Genomic DNA, 12,657 nt, shown 5'->3' with positions numbered 1-12,657 from the left:
ACGTGAAAAAGTATATAAAGATAAATGCATATATATAACATTGTTATATATAGTTCAAGTATATTTTGTATATAGTTCAAGATATTTCTTTGCGTTCCACTTCTTTAATATGAATGCATCACATTATATTGTACTGACAGCCAAAGAGTTCTTTGCAAAATAAAAATATTTACGGATCGAAATATCAGTAAAAATTAATGGAAGCAAATTTAAGGCTCATTTTTTGCGTAATAAATAAATCGGCTGCTTTGAAAAGTTGATACAAACTGACAATTAATTACATCAGAGGTAAAGAAATTGACTTATATTAAGAAACGCAGAATGTCTGAATTTGGTTTTCTCGGGCGTTTAACGTACAGTATTTATAACGATCCGATCTTAAAAATTTTGCAATGTTGAAAGTGTAAAAGATTTGTTTTTCTTTAATATCACATGTTGCTCTTTCGAAATGACCGTCGCCCTTCAACACAAAGTGCAGATACAAACGTTATAGAATATTGAAATGTTAAAAAATAACGAGAATAATATTAAACTGTAAAATAAAGAATATATATTGAAAAATAAAACAAAGGATGAAGAAATGGAAGAAAAATATGTAATTCCTGGAACAGCTTGTTCCAGGAATACGAACAGGATATACATATAGAAGAATGTATAATTTGCGCTATAAGAGTACAAATAAATATCAACGTCGAATTGCGTCGAATTGCGTTATCAGCGAAATATCCGCGAAGATTATTTCTCCGCGGAGCGATCGGCGACTGTTAAATTCGAAAAATCGTCGGTAACTTATATCAGGCGATTCTTACGTTATTGTATAATCGGTTTCAGATTTCGGCACGACGCGGCAAAAAATTGGTTGGGGAATCGTAAACGTCCGGCGCATAAAATACTGCAATTTAAACCTCATTAGCCGATAAGCAACAACCGATACGAGGATCCACCTGTATGCATTTAAGACAGTACGATTTTACGATTCGTATTTTTGCGGCTGTCATCTCAACGGATTTGGTAGCGGGATATGCTTTTCCTTCAATTATGCAGATTATTGCATTAATTTTTAACGAGTTACTTATCGACTTTAAATTCTGACAACAAAATTATTCGAAAGCTATTAATCGATTTTATCGGTTATTTTTGTCGATGAAATATTTCCTACAAATTAATAACCGAAGAGCCCTTTGTAAACTGTTTACGTGTCAAGTCGAAATATTATTATTTAAGTAACAAGTGCCATTTTTTTTTCATTGACTCGCAAAAATTTTCTAACTTCTCGAATTGATTGAAAAATTGATTTTTTAATCATTACACGCAGATTCACGAAAGATAAAACATTTTGCAAAATTTTCGCGCGATTGCTACTAACAATTAGATAGAAATTTTATTAGCAAATAATGGAAAAATTAGACGCAGCAATTACCAGCAATTATTTAAAATTAACTTGTAATTTAACAAGTTCATACCACTCGTAATTATCATAAATAAATTAGTAATTAGTATACAAAGTTAAATCTTTTATCAGTTATTTAATTTTCCGATCAACACCGAACTTTCGACAGTGTCACAATATCGTAAGCGGCTTAAATATAAATTTTTGTGGTAAAAGATTTCCTTTGTCAGAAACCGCACTTGCGATGAAACGCGTGATGAATGACGAAAGGGAGATAGCATTAATATATCTCTTAAGAGTATAAACTCAAGATAACATATATTCTTGTCCTAATTACCTCGACCCAGATTCATGAAAAACATTACGCCGACAGATCACGGGGGAAAAAAAAGACTAAATCAGATCGACGTCGAGTGCCATGCGCTTTGCTCCGTTCGTTCCGTCCGACGGAAACGAAGATGCGTGATGATGAGCGTTAGAAAAATGATCGCGAATTGATTAAGCGAGCCTGTCATAAACGTCGGATTGCGGCAGCGCCTCGTTAGCATAGCGGAAATAATTTCACTACCTTCGGAGAGCACAAGCCCGCGAGGTGAGTATAGGTATCGTTTCCACCGTATCGAACAAACAGTCGTTCAACGAGTTGTTACACGTCGTCTGAATTAACGAAGCGTCTATTAACGATCGATCAACAAGATTATGCGATAAATTATTCGCGAAAATAACGTGTTTGAAACGGCATAACGCCTCATTCTTTCATAACAGTTCGATAAAGGCGGAAATATATTGAGTGTCGAAAGATTAACGATCGCAAAGACATTTCGCGTTAATTAATCAAGTCAATGCGAATATCCGGTCAAAGTAAATTACGCGGTATTGACATCATACTGCCACGTCACGCTTACGATAGGTTTAACGTCGATATGCGCGCATTACTTTGGAAGGCGAAAATTCAATCAACCGCGAAAATTCCGACATTTTTAGCCTAGGATGGTTGAATAACGGGCTTGTCGACTTATCAGCGGCTATTTTGTATGCAAAGTCGCGCGCGCGGTTTCATCTGTCTGCCGATTTTTATCAGCTAAAAATACATACTCATTGACTGCCAAACACGCAACGGTGTCGTTCGCCGAAAACATGCAAAACGAAATGTGTACGGTCACGTCTATTTCGAGCGCGTCCATGTCGATAACCTTGTTAAGAAATGTACGTAAAAGGGATTTAAAAATCGATCCACGAGAGAATCTTACACATTTACAGTAGCGAAACTACAGTAACGAGAGACAACGCGCAAAATATTTATGCAGGATGCAAAATATCTGATAAAAAAGAATCGTCAACAAAATGCGTTATTTAGTTTAAATAAAGCAAAAATTCACAGTAATGGAGTCACAAACAGGAAAAGTGTCTGAAAAATATGCCTTCAGTTGTAGACGTATATATCTCGATAATAACAGCGCATAAACCAAAGTACCTTGTTCGAGAAAATTCCAATTCTGGGAACTCGTGTCTTAATAAAAATGGTTCGCATTTTTCGCCTCGCAAAGAATTAGAAAGAGCGCGTGTTTTGCGCGAATATTCTTATTGAGAGTCAGCTGGTCGATTCCTCCAGGAGCGTCTTATTTGAGGGGAACAAGTCGCGTGTTGCGCGCGCCACTGGGCTGTTAATGCGATAAACGCGTAATAACGCCAACATTCGGGGGACGGGCGGCGATTGATCGAAAGTTCGGCCTTGAACCGCCTTGATAGAATAATCGGACATTTTCGAAGGAGCCGGTTCTACGTCGACGTCGACGCCGCAAGTGCGTTTCGTGATGCGATGGCAAAAGAGAAAAACAACGAAAGGCATCGATCGAGAAAATTGCTGACTGAACCGGCAATCTTTAGCTTGTACAAGTGACTGTCGTAAAAAAACAACTGACGAGACGAAAAGTGCTAAGTGGATGGCAAACAATCCGTTCAGGAGAACAATGGGTAAACGCGTGGAAAATATGAAGAAAATCAACGCTAATTAATTATGACAATTCTAAAAAAAATGCATACATCGCGTTGTATTAATTTCGTGAAATATCGCGACGCTGTATTAATTTAAACGCGGGACCTCCGCATTGAACGCTGATAACGTCTGCCGTTCGATAAGAAAGTGTCATATAAAAATAAAGAATTATTTCCTTTGATGGATCTTACAATTCGTATCGCGCTTCACAAATCGCGCGCTTCGTAAGCCTTGAGTAATACTTGTTAAAATATTGACACCTCCGCTTTTATACTTCACTCCGCTTTGTAAGTTTAAATTGTACTTAAGAGAATATTGATACCTCTCTCTCTCAGTTTTACGTCGCACGAGACAGTGGCTTAAAACGTCGACGTCGTGGCTTTCGCGATTGAAAAAAACGTGATCACTTCAAAGCTTACCGCGCATTCCGTTTCTCCATCATCGAAGATTTTTCTCTCTCCTTTCTCGCGCTCTTTTATTCACTCGCAGACACCAACCCCTTTGACGTCACACGCTCGCACAAACGTTTCCTCGGCACCGAAGGCGTAGTCGTCCGATTCCACAGAACGTTCAGTTTCGACGACTCTTCGCTACGATGTTTTTCAACGATCGATCCCATAGCTGCTTCGGGGGATTCGTAATTTCCTGCCCGAGGATCGTAATCTGAGAATGGAATCAACATTCGCCAACGCGAACTTTCCGAGCGAAACTCATTCGAAAATTCTTGTCAGCAATTCAATCGATAAAAACACTCGTGTTGATACTTGGTGTCGAAGATCCTCCATCTATTTTTGCCAACCGATTCCGCGTTTGAGGGAAACTTCACTTCACTCGACACCTAGCTCCTCGCCATTCGCGGACGTATCGTCACCGCGAAACACTCTATTCAGCATATATCCCCAACAGTCGCGGTGATCTATTATTCAAATATACCAATCTAAGGTTCCTTCGAAGTGTCAAATTTTTCACCTCGTCAATTTTCGATTTTTTTCCCGATTTCCGAATCGAGTCGACGACATCTCAAGGTTTCATTCGAAAATCAAGATCACTCACGAAGCACTGTATTAAATAAGGATTCGAATCACTCGGCGGGACCCAAATCGCTGAAAAATCGCCTTAAAAATCCGGATCACAGCCAAAGATCTCATTGCCGCCCACGTTATCACACAAGTGCTATCTCACAAGGCGCCCTCCCTTCAAGTCCATCCGCGATGCTCCGAATTTCTTCGCAGTATCTCGCCTCCCCCACTCTCTCTCTCAAGTTCGCTCTAGCCGGCGCTCTATCGGCAGCTCTCCGCGAGAGGGAAAACGCGCGCGGCCGCGTGAGCGTCTCGCTCGCGATAGCGCAAGTCGTCGCGAAATGCTCTCGCGCTTCTGCCGACGTCACCACTTATCGCGTAGGAAAGCACCTTGCATCACGAGCGGCGTATATCCACGCAGCCGTCACCCAGTTGTCACGGGGCACCTCCTCCTCCCCCCCCTTCCCCTTCGTCCAGCCGGTTCGCGGAGAGATCCTCCCCTCTTGTGGCTGCGTCTAAGAGCCTCCACTCTTCCCGTTGTTCTCCCTCCTCTCGTTCGCGCTGCTCCGACGATAGACCACCTCCTACCTCTGTGTCTCTCCTTATCTTCTCCCCCCCCCCCGCTTAGTCTATGCTGACCGCTAAACGAGCGGCGTGTACAAGTGTGCGCGCTCGTGTGTGTGTGCCGGGCCCCCGTCTCGCACACGCGGACACACTGGAACAGCGGCTCGCAATCGGCACACGGTTGGGATGTGGCGAAATTTTTGTTTAACCTAGTTGGCGGCGATTTTTCGAGCTTATTCGCTTAGTCAGACGTCAGACGCTCGTATCGCTTCTTTATTTAAATCCATCCAGTGAATTATTCACGTTTCTTCACTTGCGTGCCACTTGTGACTCTTCGATCGTTTCCCATTTTTCCACACAAGATTGCGATATTTTTGCTTTACCTCGCGTGCCTTCCTTCGAATCTTTGTTTGCAAGATTTAAGCCGTTCGCAACGCTATTTAACCGAGCTCACTTTAGCCGAGTCGTTTTGTCACGTCGCGTCGCCGTCGGTCGGTACCGCCGAAGGAATTCGCGCAACGTTCGACGCCGAGAGGCCGAGAGAGCGCACGGACTGACGCGGATTCGGCACGCGCGTGCCGAAGACACCGGATAGAGACACACCACGGAGCTTCGGTACACGCACAGCCGGAGTCGCGCGCCCGCCGCGTCGCGTCGGCGCTTTTCACGACGCGACGCGCCGCCGCAAGTGGATCCGTCTATAGGCCCTTGCACAATGTCAGACAACAGGGAACAGAATTTCCGACGCGTTGGATTTCTATCCTCTCTTGCCCGTACCTGGGCCAATCACAGTGATTTGATTTTACATGGCGTTTTTAGTGATCGATCGGGTATACAGGTAATAGAGAATAGAAATCCAACGCGTCGGGAATTCTGTTCCTCTTCCTTATTCCCTATTTCCTGTTGCCTGTTGCCCGGCAAGGGCCTTTATTCGGCTGACTCTCGACGTCCACGACGACTACTATAGCCGTGAAACGGGTGCGCGTCGTGCTAGTTTTACCTGAGCGAGCGAAACCTGAATTTCCGATATCATCTAAAGTGATGTAAAGCATTCTTCGATGGCGGATACCTCTCGGTCAGCGATTAAAGATCTACTTTAGCTTAAATTCTTATCTGTCTTCCCTAATCTACCGAATTTTCCTTAAATCGCTTTGCAATCTATTCTACATCCATGTAGAGCACATAAAAAGAGAAGAACATCTCATGCTGATGTGAACTTAGAAGTAGAGACATTATTTGTACTAATTATCGATTAATAAACAGCTTTTTGTATTAACAAGTCGTACTTCATTGATTTTCCAAAGCAATTATGTGAAAAGAAAATTGTTCGTAGAATTATTCTTGAACACCGTTGCGATATCTTCTTGCAAATGACAACTTAGAGTCGCCTATCTGCATTTTATCGCAGAAATATGAAAATTAAAACAGCTTATTAAGAAAATTTTGAAAAACTATTCTAGAACTAACCAAATGCTTCTCACATTTTTAAAAATTTATTAAATCTTAATGCCATATTTTCCCCTGCTCTAGAATTGTTAAATTCTATTAAAATATAAGTGTTTATAAAAGTAAAAATATATATTTTAAATAAAATCAATATCTATCAAAATAGAGAAACAGATTTAATATTTTTAGTTGTCTCATTGTTAGTAACAATTGTTAATAATTAATAGTTCGCTGTAAATGTAAAATTTCGTTTCCGTGATACATCGTGATAACAGGAAGGGATTAATCGTTCGAGTATCCCAGCGAAAAGTATCCGCACGTTAGGATCTCGAGGTATCGATGGTCGCACGGAAGAAAAGGTTTTGCTGCAACAGCAAATCTATTTGTTAAATATGGGACAACTAACATTTTTTGTTGCGAGAGCTAATTAATTTTGCATTAATAGCAAAACCTTTTGTTGCAATAGCAAAAAGTTTTGCTAAACTTTGCTTTTGCAACAAAAGATTTTGCTATTATTGCAAAATTAATTAGCTCTCGCAGCAAAAAATGTTAGTTTTCCGCATAGTATAGCAAATCCTTTTTTTCCGTGCGGATAACGTGACGCGATATCGCGTTAGAGACGCTTCGTTCTACTTTGCGATGGGAAACGTTATACTCGACAGAGTAGTGAATCCTCGACGGCTATCTACGATAGTGCCCGGGTACGATGGATGCCTTACACCTCACCAATCACGAAGGAATCGCAGCGCGAACGCGGGCGAAACACACGGCGCGCGGCCGAGAGAGCTATACGATTCCTTCGCTTCCAATCGTCCTTGACACACTTCCGCTCTCGCCCGTCCCGCGCACCGAATCGATGCAATCGCGGAAGTTACGCGCGCAATACCCGCTGCTCTTATCCCTTCTGTATAGGGTGTTTCACACAAACGAGGTATTCGTATCGCTTTTCATTCACAAATTTGAAATTGAAGCTTGCCTCGACAGAGATATACAAAAATTCAATTATAAGAGACATGGAAAATGTGAACAACGTTTCAGGAATTAAAATTCAGACTCGATAAAGAGAATTGAAATTCTATCTTTTATTTTTTCAAATATTATAAATAGAATTTTTCCAAGACCAATCGAAGACCAATTGCTGAACGAGCGGCAACACCGACAAAAATATCCGCGTTGCGCCAAACGCATATCTATAATGCGTTCACACGTGCACAGTGGATACACGTCAAGCGTCTCTTGCATTAACGCCTCAAGCGTACCATTCGTTACTTCACACCTTCGACGTGCCATGCTTTGGCAATCCTCCCTGTACTCGACCGAGCGAGGCTCGCTCTACTCGATTAACTTTTTATCGAATGACGTTAAGTATAGATGTAATGAATGATCACCGTTCGCTCTAAACGCACTTGACGCTCCATATTCCCGCGCTACGGCACCAACGAGCGTCATCGTCTTCCGATCCTCGCCTCGAGTCGCGATTCCTTTCTTCCCCACGCACGCCGCACGCAGGCCACGCACGCACCAAGACGCACACACGTCTTTCGCAATCTCCCGTGGAGCCCCGAAGACGGCCGAAGACGTCTCGCTGACGCACGAAGAGGCAGAAACGACGAGCGAACAGACAGGCAGGCAGGCAGGCAAAGCAGGTACCGACGCGGCCGCGGCGTGGCCCGCTCCGACTTGGCGCGGCCGAGTATCGCTTGTGGGTCGAGACTCGTATATGCGGGACCTGTACCCCGCGTGTAATATAGGTCAGTGGGCCAGGGCGATCGCGGACGGCAACGCGGACGTGCGCGCTCGCCTCGCCGCGTCGCGCGTCGCGTCGTGCCGCGCCGCGCGCGCAACGCGCACGCTGGCTTGCCGCCTTTGCTTGCTTGCCTGTGTGTGGTGGCCTGGCCTTCCTCTCGTTGCATCCCTACGTCGCCGGGGTTATTATCTTCGCCTGGGAAGAACTGCGCGAACGTTTAACCCCGGCGAGGAATGTCTCGCTTTTTTTTTTGAGCCGCGATAAAACGCGACCGAGATCACCATTAGGGATGTTTACACTTGAACGGGCTATTGATCAAGAGACTCTCACCGACACGCGTGTCTCGCGACAAGCATGTGATAGAGATAATAGATATGTAAATGAAATGTTGCGCGGAAAATGAAAATGATGAATGGATCGCGCGGAAGATTGAAAGTGATAAATGACTGCGTGGAGGATCGTCCGGTCGTATATCTCGTCCGCGGAGCGAGAGATGGCATTTTTGAAAATAAGTGGCCCGTAGCCTTCAAATTGGGGCGTGTTGCATGGAAAATCGAAAATAGCTGAATAATACATGTGATAAATGAGAATAATTGAATAATATATAGATTTCGTTAAATTTTACGGGATAAAGAATTTAAATTTGTATGTGGAACATATCGAAGAGAGAGATCATGGCTTTATATAAACTTGCAAAATTATTAATGTACCATACAAACCTCACGATACAAATTGTTAGGTTATTTCGATAAGTACTGGTATTATTCCGTGCTATTTTTGCCAATACTAAAATTATTCAACATTATCTCGATAGATACTGATGATATTGTATATTTTAAATAAATTACCTTTCATTCTTAAAACTCATAAAGATTCTTGCAATTTTCTAAACATGTATGCAACATTTTTATGGAAATAAATGCTATAAATTAACACCAATTCGCAACCTACAATTTTTATAGTAATTGTAGAAAATTAAGTGTGTTACAGCATGTATAAAAATATATCGCCGCAAGTAAGGCAAGCTTCGTTGGAGTCTCTGATCGATAAACTGACTAGCATAAAAAGCGTAGTCGAAGGTTAATTCCAGATTTTTTCGCGCGGCTTGCGTTTTATTCTTACCTCGCTCATTCGATATACAATCTCCGAGTGTACTTAGATTTTGTCATTAACTTGACAATGCATAAACAGATAAATAATGAAAGTGACTTATTTACAGCCTCGGGAAGAGCGTAAAGAGCGGAATGTAGGTATCGAAAAACCCCGGGAAAAGCAGGTTAATACCGGGACCGTGTACGCGCGCGCTCCTAATGCCTCGGATGCCGTTTTGTTTTTAATAATGTCGTACTCCGCGCGCACTTTGTCCGACGAGAAACCGCGGAAAATTTAATTTCGTCGTCTCGGTGGAATAAATGAAAGACATGAATAGAAAGTGGCTAGCATCTCCGAACGACTTAAGCATTTCCAACGGCGAACTCTCGGCGGAGTGCAGCAACGACGGCCGTAATCTCCGGAGAAAAAAGAATACGAGAAAGAGAAAGAGAGAGAGAAGAAAAAAAAGGGAGAAAAAGACCAGCGGCGAACTGCGCAATACGCACACGACACGTAACACCTTACGCGAACGTGAAATTAATATCGATAACCGAAACGGCGCGATGCGACGCGAGCCGGCGCATAAAGTCCGACTTTGCTTCTTTTTCCCTTTTTTCGTTCACCGACGAGAATTAAAGTCCACGCCCAAAATAAAAATACACGGCGCGTATAAATTTCGCGATTACGCGAGACATGACAGTTTGTTTACTTTTCTATTTTAACGGTCTTAACTAACTTTGGTCATCGTCGTAAAACGTGCCATTTAATATCGGCACGCCTCGTTTTCTCGTCGCACGTTCAACACGCCTGGTGTATACCCGATCCTTATCTCTTGTCGACGAGCTTTATATTATTACCCAAATAAAGCCTCGGAATCTAGCGATCGTATTTAGAACTGATTATATAAACTGAAAGATAATTAGAAGATAAAACATTGATAGCAGAAAATTAATTATATTGCTTTTGTTTGCGAATTTTACGCGATCAAATTACACTCGTCTTCGCGAATTAATTTTGCATATATGTATATATAGCGGTATACATTATTGACGTATCACTCTGCTACATGTAAATATAACATTCAAATTTAATTAACTATTACCTACAGCATTAGCTTTCGTAAATTGCGCAACTGCATAATTTATTATCGTAATTTTCTATCAATTTATGGATTTCATATGTAATAACCTAGTTTAAATGGCGCTTCTTAACTGTTTGTTGATATTGCAATTTCATTATTAGTATATAATTATTATCAGATTTATTTACAGTTCAGTGCATCGCGATAAGATAAATTGATGCTTTTAATTGTATAGATCTTGTAAATCGGGACGCTAGTAATATTTATAAACTAAAAATTAAACATTTCCCGACAAATCTCGTATTCCGATTAATAAAACTGGCGATATTTCTGGAACACCCTATATGAAGAGATCCGCGCGCCTGTAACAGTGACACTCGCACTTTCACGGACGAGAACACCTGTTCTCGCGATGATCAAACACGGCGAGATATCGCGTATCAATCGCGAGGATCGACTAAGAATACTCGCTAAGATTGACGCCCGTCAATCCGTAAGACATGAAGAGAGCCGCCGTTTTTATCTATCGACATTCGCACGCAAGGAACGAAATATGTAGTCGGCCATTTCACGAAAATTCGCTAGTCGTATCTTTAAGAAGATTAAAATTTCTTGAGGTTTTGAGACGACTTTAAATGATTCGGCTAAAATAATTAAACCAAGTATCGAATTAAGTGTCAAAAATACTAAAAACAGAGATTTATTAATAAAATAAAACTATACAATTGTATTTAATTAGATCTCATCTATAGAAAAAGTGTATGTGTAGAAAATATACAGATATTTGTAGAGAAACGAAGAAAGGGAAAGACTTTTCTCTCGGAATTGTGTTATTTTTTGCAGCGCTAATTCAATTCATCATAGAATTTTCTCTCTAAATTGTCTTTCTATCTATTCCCTAATTTTGAAATCACTGAAAACACGACAGTGCTCTTTTATTTGCGAAATTCCGTCACACTGAGAGAAATGTTGAAGAAAGTTTTGTTGAAACAACCAAAATTTTGTTACAGTAACAAAATTTTGGTTGTTTCAACAAAACATTTCTCTCAGTGCACTTTGAAATAATCTTTCACTGTAAGATAACTTAAAAAAAAATAGCATACAATAATAACAATAACATTTAAAATATTTATTAGATCAGTGCAACAATGTAGCTGATGGAACATATCAATATGATGCGAGCTTGAGTTTTGTAGATGGAACAAAAAAAATATAATAATTCATGATTTTGGGGCGATTGGCTCCAGGAACGAAAGTGCACCGTTATTCGCGAGTCCGCGAGTCACTCCAAGCATAGTCGCCAAGTTTCATACTCAGATTGACGTGCCTCTCGGGGTCGGAACGGCTCAGACGTTAATCTACAGCGCGAATCAGAGTCAGTGGCGATCCGTAGAAGGCGATCGCGCATTTAAATTGGTCGAGGTCTCTCGGTTACGCTCGAGTAGTAACACACTTCCCCGGCTCGGGTATGCAGCTGTAAACTGTTCTGCAGACGCGAGCGCAGCCACGGCCATCGACCAGAGTTCCCTCCGCTCGCGTATACACGGTGTCCCGGAAATCGTCGATCTCTCATTATCGTTCGTGGATTTTTCGATCAATTTCCAGTTTTCGGGACTTTTGTTCCAAATAGAGACACCGAAAGTCTCGCAATTTTTTTACGCGGTAAATAAAATAGAGCAATCATAAATATTTGTATCAATATTTATGACTGTTCTGTTTTAAGAATATATCAATTTACTTTTTCTATACCATACCTAACCTCAAAATTGCACAGATCTCTAAAAATCGTAGATTGTAAATTCGAATCGCAAGAATACATACATTTCTCGCCGTTTGCTGTTCTTTCATCGATATATTGCAATAATCTTGCAAAACTATTCATATATCGACAATATAATTCTACCATTGAATTTTTCCTGGAAATACTTTGTCGGGGAATTCACAGTTTCGAGGGGCACCCGGTAGACTTGTGGTATTCCGTATATACCTTTCGCCGCTCCAGTCTTCCTACCGAGTTCAGGTTCACACCCGCGTTACTCTCCTTTATCACCGGGACGCGAGAGGGAAGGGAACCCTAAAATGTCGTATACGTTTCTTTTTCTCTTAGCCTTCGCGTCGCGAAGTTGATTCATACCATCGGCGAAATAGAAAGTCTCCCCGGCGATCGCCGATACAAGGCGAACGGAACTCGCGGAGCGACGCAAATATCAACGCTATTCTTAGCTTTATTTATTGCAATTGCATGATACCGGTCTTGCACAATGTTTATGTAAGGAACAAAGATAGCGCGCGAGCGCGCTATGAGCGCCCCGCATTTTTATA

At 41.6% G+C, this 12,657-nt stretch overlaps 1 protein-coding gene across 9 annotated transcripts in view; it reads right to left on the bottom strand.

Moving 5' to 3' along the window:
- The window catches only part of LOC139815637 (uncharacterized), a 148,248-nt gene that overhangs the window by 60,325 nt on the left and 75,266 nt on the right, over positions 1–12,657 (bottom strand). Inside the window, exon 1 of one of the 9 annotated variants that reach the window (XM_071782674.1) lies at positions 3,806–4,787. The exons of the other annotated variants lie outside the window; for them this stretch is intronic. Coding sequence (XP_071638775.1) covers positions 3,806–3,828 — 23 coding nt within the window. The 5' untranslated portion in view covers positions 3,829–4,787. Of the gene's footprint in view, positions 1–3,805; positions 4,788–12,657 lie in introns of those variants that run through there. 9 annotated transcript variants of the gene reach the window in all.

Source organism: Temnothorax longispinosus, chromosome 7 (assembly GCF_030848805.1).
Source record: "Temnothorax longispinosus isolate EJ_2023e chromosome 7, Tlon_JGU_v1, whole genome shotgun sequence".
NCBI lineage: Eukaryota > Metazoa > Arthropoda > Insecta > Hymenoptera > Formicidae > Temnothorax > Temnothorax longispinosus.
Note: the sequence above shows the minus strand (reverse complement) of the source record. Positions and strands in the feature narration are given on the sequence as shown.